Here is an 18,430-nt window from a genome sequence, read left to right as displayed (position 1 = left end):
ATGCTCCCAAAAATAAAGCCTGCGCCACTCACCGTCACAAAATCGATAACCAAAAAAAAAAGGATCCAACGAGAATGTTTTCATCAGCGTGCCGTGCCGGTTTGTCTTATTTATGACCGTTGTGTTCTGGTACATTCCCACCGAAGGTTATAATGTACGCTTAGTGCCAAGTGCCATAGATAATGACTTTCCTTTACTTATCCAGTGGGCATGCGGGCTTCGTTCTTTCGAAACATGGTTGATAGCGCTGCGATCCAGGCGTGAAAAAGTGCAGTAAACTTTTTTATGTATAATTCTTGGGCTTATTTTAGAGCCCGAAAAAACACGAAATAGATAACGCCCTACAAAAGATTTCAGTGTGTGTTTTAAGACAAGCCCCACCTATTCTGAAATACAACTTATGTACTGAAACATACGATAGAAATTATGCGTCGATAACATAACTAATTGTATACCTAATCGCACTTCATAAATTAGTCTAGCATGAAGAGGCACCCTCTTTGTAGTCCACTTACGTTAGACTAATGGTCTCATTCATCATGTGTAGCATTCAATTTCTTAAGGTTTGGTTCAAGTTATGTAAAACAGCCTATACAGTCCAAGGCAAATGCGTATGTGTGTATGTGTGAGGGGGCGGGGGTGGAGGCGGGGAAGGAGTCTCACTTCATTTTCAATACTGTGACTTCTGAAGTGTCGGAGCCTCTCGTTGGGGGCGCTGGACTCCCAGGGCCCCCGCTTTGGATCCGCCAGTGCTTCCAGGTAATTATATTGATTGATTAGGTATGGGTATCACCGCATAGCCACACAATGCAGAATGACCATAGTTGGGAAATCTGCCACCTCTCCATGACGATTGCAATTACTGAGGTTATGAGACAGGCATTAAAAATGTCAAATTTATCTGTGTATTTCCGTTACAACCATGTGTTCTAATGAAGAGATTTTTGGTAATAGAATTTTTTTCCTCAGTGAAGTTTGAATTGCCCTGCTCAATGTCTTGTTCGTCTTTGCGTTGCTTTACATCTTGGAAACCGTCCAGTCATCGAATACATCCAAAAATGTGCACTCACCGCAAGTATGTCGTATTTCTGCTTATTAACTCAACTGGCGCTTTTTCCAGATTACTGCACCTCCTGAAGAGATGCGAGACTGGTTGAGCCTTTATCACAGAACCACCATCGATGAACTCGAGAGAAATTTCTCCTACGTAAGCCTCATAACTTCCAGTACCTCGAAATCAGGTGGCATAAACTTTTGAAAAGCAATGCTATCCGAAAGCTCTAATTGTTATACATGGATTCTGAAACATACCGCAACAGTTTTCCTCTATTTTCTTTTCAGGTACCGATCCGTGCTCTACTTCAAAAAGAATTCTGTAAAGTAAACATTACATTAGCTCACAACGAGACCGTTGAACTCTTCGCACTGGCCTACTATAAAAAGCTAAATGAATTTCTACAACGTGCTGACGCGTAAGTCATATCTCAACGTGCGTACCGTATACAGAAGTCCTAAAGGCGAGTTAACGCAATGTCAGCTATTCCCACACTTTCCGAAAGGTTAAAAATGCAGTGAATCATATTAGTCAAAGTATTAGTCAAAGTAAGTAACAGTGGAAGAGCACGCCAAATAGCACATCACACAGAGGAGATTTGATTCCTCAATAAAAAACAGCACAACAGATAACATTCTACCCTAACGTAAGGAAGTTGTTCAAGGCGTTCGTGGCAGCGTACATATTGTGGTAGACCTAAGATCTCATAAGACGTGCTTCTGTATGCTCAGCGTTCCTTTTGAAATATTAGGCTGACGGTAAAGGCTCTTATCACGAAGTGTGTGCATGTTTTACGTAAAACACTATAGCGCACATTTTACAACGTAATTCGTTGTTGACAAGCCCAAGAAAAGTCCTCTGTCAAAACTTTGGCTACAGCCTAAGGGTTTCTTTTCTACGCCCACTACTCGTCACAAAATTTATTTATCAGAACTGTTTCCCCGGTATAGTGGCGTATTTCTTGCGCAAAGAAAAGCGTCATGGTCAAACTTCCTTTTGCAGTGACACGCTGTTCAACTACATTGGTCTGCGTCACATGCTGGAATGGGCTGCGACAGGGTCGAAAGACTTCAGAAATGCTTCCTTCGAGCTTCTCAAAGTGAAAAAGGGAGTGCGCGTTAAAAAGCCCAGGTGGAAACTGTGCGTCGCAGAGGTAAAGAAGCGCATGGTCGAGAGTGTAGACTACCTCTACGTGAAGCACAAGTTCAACGATGAGGCCAAGAAAGAGGTAAGGTGAAACGCAGTGTATAAGAGGGCTGTTTCAGGAAGAGCACTGCAACTTATTCATTGAAAGAATGACAGCTTGGTAAGCTAATATCCCAAGTGAGCAGTCATAGGGAAACACATGCAACTACAAAGAATAAGTTCAAATTGTTGGTGGCACGACGAGAACGCGTAAACAAGTCAGCATCAAACCCATCTCAGCAAAAAAATAAAAATAAATAAGGTTTTCTGCTATTAGAATGTCACTTTTTTTATGGGCATGGGAACAGCTCTGTAACATCGGCCGGCCCACGATGGTGTCTGAACTTTCAAAGCTCAGTGATTTATTTGTATCAAGAGTCAAAGGTGCATTTATTGACCCTCAAATATTCTGGCATGTACCACCCACAGTATTTTCTATGCGATTAACTTATAACTTCTTCTGAAGACAAGCAGTGGCAGGTGTCTCTAAAAATACCACAGGTGTCACTAGTTGGTCCTGGCGAGTAAGCTTTAGAGGGAAATTGCACCTTTCTTTCATAAGTAGTAAATTTGTAGTGCGGAAACCTAGGGAATTCGACCTACTTAAGAATAATAACCGCATTACAGTAATGAGTCTTCAACATTGAAGCGCATTTGAACCTTCCATTCACTCCCGAAAATAATTTTAGGACGATTTGAGTTTTGAACAGTGTAGCTGCAACTGTCGTCGCAGAAGCTACATGCTGTTGAATTTCTTGCCTGTCGATGCAGCTGTCGCTCCTGATGGAGGCAAACATGGTTGCTACTCCCACGTCACTGAAACATGAAGTAAACTTCAATAACTAGATGCCCACGCATGTAGAATATGCGTGCAGAAGTAAATAAATATTTATAGAACCATGTGAAAGCATTTGACCATTCATGCAAGAGCTCGCGAAGCATATACGATTGGATATGTTGCCTGAAGTAACGCCAATCTAAGGCAATAGTAAGTGCGTCGTCATATGAGGCCAACACCTCTCAAAATATGCCAATCTTTGTCATTGCCAGACTTGTGCACGTTATCGAAAGAAAACTAGCCGATTACTATTACAGTTACTTCTTTAAAAGTATAATTGATTACGGTTCCCAGTTAGAGCCCCACGAAGATAACTCAGCCAAGTCAAAATAATCGCTTGCTCTAACGTCAGTACATTTATTAACATTGCACAAATATGATAAATAGAAAGAGTGTGACTCACTCTTTCAATGCGTCCACTGCAGCTCTTCACACGATTTCCTTTTCAACATTTACTTCGGTTTTATTGCCTGGTTCTTTCGTGAACAAATGGCAGTGACACTGAAAACTCGTTCGATGAACTGTAATGAACGCTCTGTAATGAAATGCTGTGCTGTAAAGTATGAACACTTTGATCACAACATATACGATCCGATAATACACCAGCATGATTATTTAGGACACGGAGCGTATCGATTCTCTGAACCGCACGGCACGCAATGAGACAGGAGGCATTTTACAGTTTCTGTGGTCTTGCCCAAAGTGCCGAGATGAGCACGCTGTGCTTGAGAAGCATAACCGCACGTGTGCCGCACCACCATATATTCCCAGAAGCGACCATTATAGCAAGCAAAGAGGCTTCAACTCTCGCTTTCAACTCGCTTTCCTTCAACTCGCTTTCCTAAAGAATTAGTTTGATTCACATGTGGCGACATATACCACGTTACAGTGAAAGAGATGCTCAGGTGGACCAACAGCCGGCGTCGATCGCCAGGCTAGACCCACTACTTGCTACAGCTCACCACCACAAGATTGTGGTTACTTAATTCTCGTGGTCTGGGTCCTCTACGAAGCGCAGCGCTTCATTGTTGCTCGGGTTAGGGGAATGCACTCCCGAAAGGGCCAGTGAAAAGCAGAAAAATCATCGACAGGTAAAAATAGGTGTAATGATCATTTATATATCAAGCGGAGAGAAACATCTTTGTTTAATAGCCAACAACTTCTTTCTACATATTAGAAGTCGTAGTCTGCACTAAGCGAAAACGACTTGAGCAGCAGCTCTTACCACAAATGAAGGTCACTTAAGAGTGCGTCCAGGAAAGAGAGAGAGCGAAAGTCAAATTTTATTATCAGGAAAAAGCCCAGAGGTAGGACTTCCAAGAGAAGTGTGCAAATCTTTAAGCCTGCCATTTTCAGGTGCTTGAGCGTAACTGGTACCCAGGTAGCACAAAAGAGATACGTAACGTTTTCGTAGCGTTTATCCAAGACGATAAAAACGGGTTAAAGAAGACACGAATGAGAGAACTTCGGCGGGTAAACGTCGTATATCTCTGCTAATGTCCGGCTTAATTACTTTCTTGAGACGATCTAGAACAGGTCTGCAAGACGTATTCGAAAAGCTGGTTTAGAAATAGGATTGGGAAAGACACAAGTAATTCCTTTGCCAAAACTATGCGTAACCAATTTCTAAACGTTTTTAGGACGTTATCAAAAAGCTGGTCTAGAAGCGGTCTTGAAAGGTTTACGATCATCTGAAGCTAATTTTCGCGGGCGACCGGCGCGATCAGACATCGTTGTTCAAAACACTCGTTTAGTTTCGCCTCACGCGACTGGCCTATGCCGCGCATACGTCGTCAGCCGCACCCGTTGGCACGGCCTAGGCCAATCGCGTGAGGTGAAACTGATCGGGCGTTTCGAACAACGATCTCCAATCGCGCCCCAGATGAGTAGAAGCGTCGGTGTTTATTGTAAGAGTCATGGCGCAGTGCCAAACACTGTTCCCCGCATGGCCGGCGCATCCTCTACCAAGTCGCACGAAAATGAGCCTGTTAGGAATAATAAATCCTTAATACCGCCTTTAGTAAGCTACGATGCTTACGACCACAATAAGAATGACATCCTGCAAAGAACAAATGGCCACGTCTTGGCAGGTGGCCAGACCAAGCCCTTCATGCCAAGAGTGCATGAAATGAGAACATTGTGACAAAGCAAAAACACTTTATTAAAATGTAAAGCTTATGCAAGGTTCGAACAAACTGTGTGAGAAATGCAAATAGAAGTAAAAGTACATCAACAATGACAAAAGTCGCAGAAAGGATTCGTAATGAACTCGAAAGTCAACATTCACTAGCACATAAACAAAATTCCAAGTACACATACAAAAATGAACAGAAAAACCTGGAGTGTACTAAAGTGTCTAATTTATCATAGTAAAGTGCACGTGCTATTAGATGGACTAGAGTAATGCAGAAGTGACTTCGGAGCGAATGGAAGAAGTAGACTGAAAAATGCAAGAGTATGAATCGGATGGTAACTGCCTCCAAGCAATGTTACCAATCAGCTAGAAGCTTGAAAAGAGCACAAAAAGAAATACCACCGCATACAATCATAAAACAATCCTGTGACAGAAATAAAAAAAAATGGGAACAATGCAAAATTGGAAATATTGCCTTTAGGATATATCAAAGAACGTAATGGCGAGAAAAAGTAACCATACAACAAAAAAGTAATAAAGTGAAATTAGTACAGAATACTTAAACGGGGGATTCACTGTAACAAGTGAACACTACTGTAGTACAGCGAACGATATGAGACAGTAATGCTGCATCTTGCCACTCCAGAACGTGAGAAATGAATATGCAAGCCTCATATTAGAAACTTACATAAACATGGAAATAAACTGGAATGCACTGGAAGCTGCATTTGTGTAACAAAGGAAGCAATGGTCATAATAAATAGTAAGTGTTTTATCTAAAAAGCCCTTTACAAGAGGCAAAGTTGTACCTTTCTGGCAAAAACAAAGTTGCAACGAATAATTTGCAAACCAGCAAATACATTAATTAGCACACTGACATGTCACACTTTGCGCACATCTCCAGTCTCCTAAAGTAAAAAAAGCACTCTGAATGAGAAAAACGTTTAACACATGTAGCCCAGAGCAAATTCTTCGCCAGTTCACTCACACTTTCACATCCAAAAACATTTGCCACAAAGTCCAGGCACAGTTCCACTGATGTTTACCAATTCACCCCCACTTTCACGTCCAAAAATATTTGGCACACAGTCCAGGCAGAGCTTCATAGATAAACAGCTTGAGAGCACCTTACTGATTATTGTGCAGTCCCGCTGCTGGAAATAGAACTGCCGCACATGCTGGTAGTGGTTTCAATGTAGACACACTTGCTGCCCTGGACAGGTATGCTCATATATCTGCACTGGTGCTCCATTTTGTCGAAGTAGACACATTGATGCACTACGCTGGTAATTGAAATGTTTTGAATGCACAAGTATTGTCTTCACCAGAAAGACTTGCCCACATACCACCACTGGCATATATATGCACTTGCTCTTCACTCAGTAGCATTGAACCTAAAGTGTTCCCTATGTGGGAGCCATGTGTAAAACCGGTGTCACACGACCACTCTCGATCGCGATCAAGCCCGATCCGGATCGAAATTATCGATGCGACTGGCTCGCTCTCGTAGCTTGCGCAGAGGAGCCAATCACGTCCGAGAAATTTGGTTTGTAACGGACTGGATAGCGGCTAAAAGAGCCCCGTGTGAAACCGGTATCAAATAATGCACAGACGTAAGCTAGGAAAATGTGTTGCACAAGGACAAAGAACTGCGACATGCCCTGTTGTGCGAAGCGCGCGAACAGAACACATGTATATATATATATATATATATATATATATATATATATATATATATATATATATATATATAAAAACTGCGAGAGCGCTTCGCGAACTCCATGCGCACACATGGCACCCGCACGAACTCGGCAGGCCGCCGTAAAGCGCGAAGGGCGCACAGCGTACATTCCGACACATGTCCCAAACTGCAAACAATCGTACAACCTAAAGCATACAAGTTATTTTATACCAAGGGCATACTCGACTCGGGTATGCAGTATCCGCAAGCGAGTTATGCAGCGTACATGCTGTATCTATTCGCCAAATAGTAAAATTGATAACAAGCACAAAGCTACAAGAGACTCAATACATTACTACCATTTGAGGCGTCAAATAAAATCGAATTTGGCCGTTTCATATATTGGACACAATATATGGACACATGTGGTACCCAGTAATACCATGAAATACCCATCACGTGGGTAAAGGGGGCGAAAACACAATCGAGAACCTGAAGCGCAAACGATAAAAGCACGGTATGGTGCACGCAAAATTCTGTCAGTGCGCTGTAGCGCGAGGGAAGAAAATAGGGCGAGCACTTGACCTCACCTTTTGGGATACCGCGCTAGTACTGAATGATTAAAAGAAAAGCCTGTTTGAACCAGTTCCCTTGTCTGCAACACTTTTGCTAAACGGGAGACTAAAATGCCACGATGACGGCTCTATTGCGGAGATCGGCAAGGTGCGCACAGTCAGAAATTGTGCCGCCTTTCTTCGGATTCTGCAAAATGCTTTCTTGTTAGGATCTCGCATAGCGGCCGCTCCCGACACTAGGGACACACAGGCAAGATTTCGTCCCTCTAACTTTCGTCCTTATACTGCCTTTAACGCATTAATTACAGCGTCAGTGAAAAGGCGCCTAACATAACATGACAATGAACTTGAAGAGCTGATTAGTGCCCTCCACTCCGCGCCCTCCAATTGAAAACACTACTGATTTCCAAATTAAACTACACAAACAGATCACACAACCCAAACTAACCACAGAACGTCGTTTTCTTGACGGCAAAACCCTGCAACACTTACATCACAAAGGGCAGCGGCAGCACATTCAGAACAGCCGCTATCATACCACAGCGCAATGCAAGTGCGATAACGCTATTATGCCCGGCTCAAACAGATCGCACAACACAAACTAATCACAGAATGTCGTTTTCTTGACAGCAAAGCACTGCAACACTTACATGACAAAGGGCAGCGGCAGCACATTCAGAACAGTCGCAAACAGACCATAGTGTCATGCGAGTGCGATAACGCAACTATGCCAGGCTTCACGAATAACGTGGCCGCCTTGGTCACATAACAATTGAAAACACTACTGATTTCCAAATTAAAACCACACAAACACATCGCACAACCCAAAATGATCACATAATATCGTTTTCTTGACAGCAAAACACTGCAACACTTACATAGCAAAGGGCAGCGGCAGCACATTCAGAACAGCCGCAAACACACCACAGCGCAATGCTAGTGCGGTGACGCTACGACGCCATGACGACGCGACTATGCCCGGCTCGCCCAGCTGCCCGGCATCACGAATCACGTGGCCACCTTGGTCACATGATTTGACGACGGTATCGCCACCTTGCGCAAGGTTGGATCGCGTTGATGGGTTGTTGAATATTGTAGAAGCCGCAAAGAGGCTGACGCGCCGTAGCGTGGCACTGCGCCTTGAGTCGTTTCCAAAACGTATTCACCCCTCGTTTTTAAGCTGCCTGGCTTCCAACGTTATCAAGACGTATTCACCCCTCGTTTTTAAGCTATCTTGTTTGGAACGTCTTTGATGCGTCGATTTTGGTCAAAAATCCGTTTCAGACGTTGAATCCCTTAATACGACGTTTTCAAGACTTTGTGTGCTACCTGGGTAATTACGTGGTGCGTTTGTAGTAGAGGTGACAGATGGCACAACCACTTCGCTGCAGTGATATTGTGAGATGCCTATCTGTGAGCATTGGCCAGGCTTTCATTTCTCCTTATTGAGAACTAATTTAAAGACATGAAAACGCCCGACCTTTGCTTCCGAGGTGAGATCAAGCGTAGTGATTGTCTACAACACCACTTACTTCCCGTGAAAGTGGCAAGAAGGTTAGGAAAGGCTACCTGTTTGGCTTGGATGGGGCACGCTTACGCAGGACAGGTAGCCTCTTGTCAGGCGATGGCGTAAGTTTCATCATATTGTTGCAAGAGAAGTCAGCAGGAGACCTCTACAACAACCACTGCTGCGGTAAATCGTTTTCTTAAAAGGGTACGAGTTTGGGCTAGTTGGTCACAATTCATGATCAATGTTACTTGCGTACCACTTGGAACGAGGACAGGGGAACGACAGACGCAAGCGCAAACTTTCACCTGGTTCTAATGGTAGGAAGTCAAGTGGTTTATATACATGCATGGACGTGACGTAACATGAAATACATCATAAAATATGCATGCGCAATTAACAAGACCGACTTGAACACGTTGTCTTCTTTTTTATTGCCAACCCACTTTCCTAGCATTTCCTGTGTGTGTCTATTCAGAGTACTTACAAATTCAGATATAGCACCATGGCTTATCATTGGAGCAATGGGGATCAATTTTATACACAAAAGTTTGCAAGTTCGCTTGCATAAATCTAACCCCAGCTTTGTGTCACAAACTGCGTGATCATTGAAATTGGTTTAGTTAGAACGCTGTTTGCAATGTACAGATGTCACTATTTCTAATGCCATAGCATCTGTCGAGCTCATATTGTGCTCGGAGGGAAGTAGCGACGAGGTCACCTGTACAGAACACAAACAATAATTGCTTTACTATAAGTGTGCAGCGATGTGTGCCTGGGTAAGACAACCCCGGCCCGCTACTTGAAATCCGAACACATTGGCAGTTACCCAGTCACAGTAACATGGCCGTGGTCTTTCTATTAGATTAGCGTTCTGACTGGACGGACTTACCGACGCTGAACATCTGCCGGAATACTCTAAAATAACTCGGTACATTCACTTACACACTTTACTCCACAACGTTCGGTAAATAAGCTAGGTCATCTTTCAGGTTGAAGATCTTGTGAAAAGGATCAGAGTTGCCTTCAATGAGTCGTTGCAAACACTTAAATGGATGGACGAGAAGACTAGAGCTGCAGCAGTGACAAAGGTACGTAGCTCTCTTGTTATTATTGTCTAAATATAGTAGAACAGAATGATTTCCTTGATTTTGACGACTACTGGCGTTGTTCTTGTTGTTAGTAATTTCGCAGTTTTGTTAACTTTTAGCCTTACCAGTTTTCGTCGTACTGAATAAAACGAGAAAACATACGCCTCGATTCCACCCTATCGAAGCGGATGTACAGCGAAGCTGTTGCCGATGTTAGACGACATTACACAAGCACTACCACCGTAAGTGACTTACCCCATGCGGGCGCGCACGCGTGTGAAAGTGCAGCGTTCATCCCCATTTATCCTGGCCTCCGCCAAGTGCAAGTGCCTTATTGATCTAAACGAATGTTTAAATGCAAATTGCGTCAGAAAATGCGTAAGATACGACTTACACACAAGCTGCAAACTTGATAGCTTATGGTTGTTATTCGAATATACGAGAAAACGTGATTCTTTTACGCGAAGACGGAAAGACGAAGCCCTTTTCCAGCTCCCATGGTGGCTGTACGCTTTTTTAGGTGAGCACAAGCCGAAAAATCCCGATCAACTTGAGGCTAGCAGCTTCGCTGTAATATATCGTGCGTAAGATTTCGCCATAATGCAGCATTCCCCTCAAACGTTCGCTAGTGTGAGTTCTGTGATATCTTCCTCCTAATTGAAATGCATATCGACGTTTGAGCGCTTCGAATTTTTGCGGTCATGTTGTCGTCTTTGGGACATTTAGGTTCACGAAAGAAAGTTATTGGTTCATGTTTTAATAGACAAATTAGGCGGCACCTAGGCCTACACAGTTTCTTCTGGAGTGTCTGTAATATACCTGCGGCTGAAATTATCCTTAACTTACGAACCGTCAGTACCAATTACTCGAGCAAGAGGTTGCTCGTGTATAACTGTGCGCACGTCACTTCATTCTAAGTAAGCGTCAGCAACTTAAACGAAACTAAACCCACCTTCGTAGGACAATAACCACTGGGGACATGAAAGCGTAAATATGGTGAAGTAACACTTTTGCGCGTGCAGCAGTTATGATGCGAGGTGTGCTTTCTCAGAGCATGAATTCTTTACTTTCGCCATTTTTCAGTTGATGAAAATCCGATCCAAAATTGCGTATCCTGACTGGCTGTTCAACACGACGTACCTTGAGGGACTTTACAAATTTGTGAGTAGACAGTTATCAAGTTAGGAAAATTGCGTGTGCTTTTGGCATATTGGCAGATTTAGATTGGAATCGTGATATAATTTTGAGCTACCAATAAATATTGAAATTGTGACTACTTGCACACGGGCATAAGTGATAATTAGTTGATTCACCGCACGAAACCTTGTCGCTGACTTTCTTTTACATTCGTTCATAAAGGTATTATAATTTGGCGTAACAATTACTTTCATTCACCCGATAACGGTCTGCTCCAAAGGGCAACAATAGGTTACCATTTTAAATTTGTTTTCTTATGCACTTATTAGGCCGCCAACCTTTTTTTAAAGTATATCCTAATCAATACCATTGTTATTAAAACTTTTCCTTACTAACAAATATACAAGCCCACAACATCCATAAAAGTGATCACAATACATACGGTTAATATTTCTGCAATGAAACGAACACATTTCGTGCCACTGCTATGCCCTGTGCAGTTATTACTGCTAAAGCGTTATATGTCCCATGAGGAAGAAAATTCGGTTTGATCCACCGATCACTGGAAAAATACGGCTGACGGCGCAAAGAGTAAACGAACGTCAAGAAATGCTCGAAATGACGTCAGATTTCTCATTGAGTTTCCTGTAAACAAGGCAATTGATCGGATTGAGAAGATAATCTGGTATGTTTTGGTCTGGGTGAGAATTGAACCAGCGACTCGGCGTGGTAGGCGAGCGCGCTTCTCCGACGCCAAGACGGCTCTACGGTTCTGGCTGAATAAGGGAATGCTTAACTAACACATTGGATACATCACGTCGCATCTGGCTGCGAGGTTAGTGGATTAAGGCGGATAAGGGTTGGTATAAATTAGAGTAAGGTGGATTAAAGTAGATTAAGGTTAATACGTATTAGGAGAAAGGTGGGTTAAGGTGGGTTAAAGTGGATTAAAGAGGGAACGTGGATTAAGATGGATTAAGGCTGGGGCAAATTAGAGCAAAGTGGATTAAGTCAGAGTTGTGAAGGACAGCTGGCAGTGTATGACATCGAGTATCATGGACGTAACCGATCAATTAGAGAAATCCTAATGTTTTCTTTTTTCATTCAGATCACGTAGGGATACTTAAGTGATAATTAATTTCTGGTAATAGGACAGTTCCAAGATATTCTTGCTGATCTGCTGCTATCGTTACCACCCAGTTAGATGTAATGTGCGAGTGCCTTAGCTATACTGCTTAGCATGTGCTACTTTGCATGACGCTAGTAGTGGAGGCAGATTGGTAGCTGTAGCTTAGAGCTTTCTACTTTACCAAAATAAACAAACAAAAAACAGTCATTTCGCTCTGTACAAAAGCACCCACCAACAACTAACTACTTCAGGTGCCTCAACTGCCCCTGAATGCTTCCTATGGGGAAATGCTTTACGCAATAAGAGAAAACAACTGGAAACGGCAAATGGAGAAATTGCGACGACCATATGACAGCGATGCTGAGTAAGTGATGAACATTTGCACATACAGAAGCCCGCAAAGCTAATTTCTTGAGCGTAGATTTTGTAGAAGGTCCTCTCTTGCTTGAACCCCTGACGATCCAGTATGTGCCTGAAGCATGAGTGGTCTCGTTCTAAGAGCAGGCAATACCAATTTATTTTTATTTTCCACTAAAAATGAGGAAGTTGTGCAGTTGAATCGACTGTTTGGGATCATTGCGTTAATTCAAGAAAATAATCTGAGTTCGTGGCGTATTTTCATTCCTTACCTTTCGTTTCCTTGTATTCGATTCGACATTCCAAGCCCATAATTTTCGAATGTTAGTCACACTCAATCCAAAAATTTTACCTTTTTGAGTACACATTTCCGTTGCAGCAAAGTGACCATTGCGTTCCACTTCGTGCTCAGAGATAAGGCGCATGCAAAAATTACTCCCAGTAAAATACTGAGAGTCGAATGAATTTTTCGTCTAGAACTGGTGCGTATTCTCTTCAGTTGGGCAGAAGGCTCAAACTATTGGCCAAACTGGTACAATACGTGATTTATTTAAAGTGTAATAAAGGAGCGTGCCAAAGTTATCTGCGCAGTGGCTCTACGCACGTTGCATTTTTTAATGCCGGTTACGTTGGATGAGGACGCATTCGCTGCTCGTCACGCATGCCACTGTCCCTTTTCTCATTTAATTTAGCTGGTTATTCGGCGCAGCAGTTGTCGATGCTTTCTACAACCCCAATGGCAACGAAATGGGTGAGTGTTAAAACGATTGTTTTTTCGCCAGATTGAAAGCGTACTTTTAAAGTGAAGCTGTCTTTTCGGACCCTCCCGGGCTTTCCCCACCATGGTTGCTGGGTGTTGCTGCTGTCTTATGTCAATACCTGTACAATTTGCAACCTCGGTTCTCTTATAGAGAAGCACGGTGCTTTATCTATAAGGTAAAAATCACACGTATACAACTATCGTGCCAACGCCAACCCGCTATTTAAGCTGATCGCTGCTGATGTCATGCTGCGCACCATGGTTACGCGAGAACACGTCAGCTTCCTTTACTCCAAGGACGCAGGAATTAAGTGGGAAATTTTATAGCATTTGATTATCAGCTTCACCTAGAATCCAAGATAAGAGTTGATTCTTCACGTCTTTTTTTGTTTTTTGCAATGGCAGCGTTTTTCTCAAGCTCTCCCGCAGACTACCGTATTAACAAAACTACGCCTTCCCCACACATAGCTCCAAGGAGGACCGCGCACATATCGAGTTGGCATATGCGTATAGTCATCTGCCCTACTCACGCCGATGCGCAGGTTTAAAGCCCTGTTCTCTACGGAACTATATATGTGAGAAGAGGTTTATTGGCGGCTCGTAAGGCAAAAGCGCAGCGACCGGGAACGGCGAGACAGCCCGAAGCACTGTCCAAAAAAGGCGACAGTAATCAACAGCGCGAGCGGAGCCGAGCCGCGCGTTGGCGATGTGTCTGTGCCGCGAGGCGCGTCTTCTTCTTCACAATCTCCCCCCCCGGACAAAAAGAGCCATCCTGGCGCCTTAAGAATCGGGAGGCAGAGGGTCGTGGTAGGGCTTCAGACGCGAGACGTGGACAATGTCACGTCCACGCCGGCGCAAGTCTTCAGGTGGTGACAGTGGCTCAACTAGAAAATTCACCGGAGATGTTTGCTCCAAGACTCGGTAAGGCCCTTCGAATTTCGGGACGAGTTTCGAGGAAAGCCCCGGAGCCTGGAAAGGCACAGACAACCACACAAGAACGCCTGGAGCGTAGGTGGTGTTCGGAAGCGTGTCGGTGCGGTTTTCTTTCTGGCGCTGCTGTTGCTCGGCCGTAAAGGAGCGCGCTAGCTGGCGGCATTCTTCGGCCTGTCGGGCGATGTCGGACACAGGTAGACACTCGGAGGCGTCAGAACGGTATGGAAGGAGCGTGTCGATGGTATGCGTAGGCTGGCGGCCATACAGGAGGAAGAAAGGTGAAAATCCCGTAGTGGCCTGGATCGCGGTGTTGTACGCGAACGTGATGAATGGAAGGATGCGGTCCCAGTTACCATGATCAGATGCCACGTACATCGACAGCATGTCACCAAGTGTGCGGTTAAATCGCTCTGTGAGTCCGTTAGTCTGGGGGTGGTATGCCGTGCTTGTCCGATGAATAATGCGGCATTCCGAGAGCAAACTTTTGACGACTTCGGAGAGGAAGGCGCGACCTCGATCACTGAGGAGTTCTCGAGGTGCGCCGTGTCGAAGCACGAAGCGATGTAGAACGAAAAAGGCTACATCCCGTGCCGTAGCACTTGGTAAAGCAGCAGTTTCGGCGTAGCGTGTCAAGTGGTCGACAGCAACTACGATCCACCGATTGCCGTCTGGCGTCATAGGAAGCGGGCCGTATAGGTCGATGCCGACGCGATCGAAGGGTGTGGCAGGGCACGGGAGCGGCTGCAAGGCACCAGACGGGCGTAAAGGCGGCGATTTGCGGCGTTGACAGTCAAGACAGCACCGAACAAACTTTTGTACAAAATTGTACATGCCGCGCCAGTAGTAGCGGTGGCGAATTCGTTCGTACGTCTTGAAGACTCCGGCGTGGCCACACTGTGGATCGTTGTGGAAAGCGGCACATATTTGTGACCTTAAGCTGCGGGGAATCACCAGAAGCCACCGACGGCCTTCAGGAGAGTAATTGCGTCGGTGGAGCAGCTGGTCACGAATGGCAAAATGCACTGCTTGGCGTCGGAGGGTTCGGGATACAGGCATGGTCGATGATCCAGAAAGATAGTCGAAAAGAGAAGCGATCCACGGGTCACGACGTTGTGCGGTGGCAAAGGAGTCCATGTCGAGAGATGAGATGGAGTGTGCGGAAGTTGTTCCGCAGGCCGAGTCTGGAGGTAAAGGTGAACGAGACAGAGCGTCGGCGTCGGAGTGTGTTCGCCCACTGCGGTATACGACGCGAATATCGTACTCCTGGATGCGTAATGCCCAACGGGCTAGGCGGCCAGTGGGATCTTTCAAGTTGGCAAGCCAACAAAGCGCGTGGTGATCTGTGACCAAGTCGAATGGGCGCCCGTACAGGTATGGTCGGAACTTGCCAAGTGCCCATACTAAGGCCAAGCACTCTTTTTCGGTCACGCTGTAATTGGCCTCAGGCTTCGTCAGCGTGCGACTCGCATAGGCGACTACGTATTCGGGGTAGCCTGGCTTTCGTTGGGCGAGGACGGCGCCAAGACCGACCCCGCTGGCATCTGTGTGTACCTCAGTTGCAGCCGAGGGGTCGAAATGGCGAAGAATAGGTGGGGAGGTGAGAAGACGACGCAGCGTAGCGAAGGCGGAGTCACATGCAGGGGACCAGGAGGAGAGGGTGGTGTCACCGCGCAGAAGCTGAGTCAATGGCGCCATGATCGATGCGAAATTCCGAACAAAGCGCCGGAAATATGAGCATAGGCCCACAAAGCTCCGAAGTTCTTTGATGGTCTGAGGCTTCGGAAACTCAGCGACTGCTCGAAGTTTTGCAGGATCGGGTAGAACGCCGTGCTTGGACACAACGTGGCCTAAAATGGTGAGCTCTCGCGCGGCGAAGCGGCACTTCTTGAGGTTGAGTTGGAGGCCAGCGTTCGTTAGACAGGTCAAAACAAGTCTGAGGCGGAGCAGGTGAGTCGGAAAATCAGGCGAGAAAACCACGACATCGTCGAGGTAACACAGACATATGGACCACTTGAGGCCACGCAGCGTGTTGTCCATGAGTCGTTCAAAGGTGGCAGGGGCGTTACAAAGCCCGAACGGCATTACGTTAAATTCATATAAGCCGTCAGGCGTAATGAATGCGGTTTTCTGGCGATCGGCTGCAGCCATCGGTACCTGCCAGTACCCCGAGCGCAAGTCAAGGGACGAGAAGAATTCTGCTCCCTGAAGACTGTCGAGGGCGTCGTCGATGCGCGGCAAAGGATAGACGTCTTTGCGCGTTACCTTATTTAGCCGACGGTAGTCGACGCAAAAGCGAATAGACCCGTCCTTCTTGCGAACGAGAACGACAGGCGACGCCCAGGGACTGTGCGAAGGTTGAATAACGTCACGGCGCAGCATATCTTCGACTTGGGTGGTAATGACACGACGCTCTTCGGCCGAGACGCGGTAGGGTCGTTGACGTAACGGCTGATGTGAACCGGTGTCAATGTAGTGCTGCACTTCCGACGTGCGGCCCAGGTGAGGTTGTGAAACGTCGAATGAACTTCTAAAGTGGTGCAGGAGATCAAGAAGGTCGGCGCGTTCGGCAGGTGTGAGGGTATCGGCGATGGCACTCGAGAATGCATCCTTGGACGTCTCTTCAAGCGCGGAAATCGAAGACGACTGGCCGGAGTCGATATCAAAAGAGTCTCCGGGGACGTCAACCAAAGACGAAGAGTCGAGGAGTTCCACGATGCCAAGGCATTCACCAACGAGCAACGTAATCGGCGCACAGAGGGGATTGCAGAAGTATATATTGCTACAGCCGCCAGCCATGTCAAGTGTTGCGAAGGGTAGTCGGAGAGATTTACGGCTCATGAAGACGTCGGAAGGTGTGAAGAGGACCGTTGCATCAGTGATGGCATCGCAAGAGACGGGTACGAGAGCGAAGGAGCCAGGTGGAATATCTGTGTCCTCGCGCACGGTAAGTTTAGAAGGGCGGTCACAATCTTCGTGCGAGGGTGCGTCACAAGGAAAAAATTCAACTTCGGCGCGTGCGCAGTCGATCACGGCTTTATGACGGGATAAGAAGTCCCATCCGAGGATGACGTCATGCGAGCAGGTGGGAAGAACAATGCACTCGACTATGTAAACAATGCCGTGAATAAGCACACGTACAGTACAGGCTGCGTGCGGAGTGACGTGCTGAGCGCTTGCCGTACGAAGCGACAGTCCAGAAAGCGGCGTGGTCACCTTGCGCAGCGAACGGCACAGTTTGGCGGCTATCACAGAAACGGCTGCGCCGGTATCCACAAGAGCGAATGCAGGAACACCTTCTACACTAATTTCGACCACGTTAGCAGGACAGGCGCGAGGACTTGGACAGTTCGAATGGGGCGCAGTTCTTGCCTCGTGAACTGCGACGTTCAGTTTTCCTGGTCAGGTGGTGCGGGTCGCCGACGCATTGGGGAGAGCGAGCGTCGGCGAGGGGATGGCGAGCGACGCGAAGGAAATTCTGGAAGGTCAGCACGAGCATACGGTTGGTGGGAAGGAGTGGCGTATTGGCGAAAGGGCTGGCTGCCGTACTGGAAGGGCCGAGAGGCGTCGCCGAACGCTTGAGGCCGACGTCGGCAATATCGGGCGACGTGTCCAGGAGTACAGCAAGAATAGCAGATGGGACGATTATCAGGCGTCCTCCAAGGATTAGCTCTCGGTGCGGTCCAAGATGCAGCATGGGCTTCCGGTGGCACCGGTTGGGAATGGGTCGCGAAAGACGCAGGCGGAGGCCTGCGTACTGCCTGCGCGTACGTAAGAGGCGCAGCCACAGGCAGGACTGGCTGCGCATAGGTGCGAGGAGTCGCGACAGGCTGCACTGCCAGAGCAGAGTTGAGATTCGTGGCTGCAGGCGGCTGATGGTGTGCGGAAGGGACAACTTGAGCGACCTCTTCGGAGATGAGAGTGCGGAGCGTGTTTGGAAGACTGGAGGTGGGCTCCTGAGTGAAGGGGACTAACGAAAGTTGGCGGGCAACTTCCTCACGCACGAAGTCCTTGACCCGTTGAAGTAATGAGCATGGGTCGTACATGCTGTC

General features: G+C 46.3%; 1 protein-coding gene across 1 annotated transcript in view; it reads left to right on the top strand.

Moving 5' to 3' along the window:
* LOC126539163 (neprilysin-1-like) overlaps positions 1–18,430 on the top strand; it is a 45,008-nt gene that overhangs the window by 12,117 nt on the left and 14,461 nt on the right. Inside the window, exons 8-14 of the mRNA XM_055075227.2 lie at positions 1,121–1,207; positions 1,342–1,472; positions 2,057–2,282; positions 9,967–10,065; positions 11,149–11,226; positions 12,583–12,695; positions 13,381–13,439. Coding sequence (XP_054931202.1) covers positions 1,121–1,207; positions 1,342–1,472; positions 2,057–2,282; positions 9,967–10,065; positions 11,149–11,226; positions 12,583–12,695; positions 13,381–13,439 — 793 coding nt within the window. The remainder of the gene's footprint in view (positions 1–1,120; positions 1,208–1,341; positions 1,473–2,056; positions 2,283–9,966; positions 10,066–11,148; positions 11,227–12,582; positions 12,696–13,380; positions 13,440–18,430) is intronic.

Source organism: Dermacentor andersoni, chromosome 11 (assembly GCF_023375885.2).
Source record: "Dermacentor andersoni chromosome 11, qqDerAnde1_hic_scaffold, whole genome shotgun sequence".
NCBI lineage: Eukaryota > Metazoa > Arthropoda > Arachnida > Ixodida > Ixodidae > Dermacentor > Dermacentor andersoni.
This window is presented reverse-complemented; position numbering and strand designations above follow the sequence as displayed.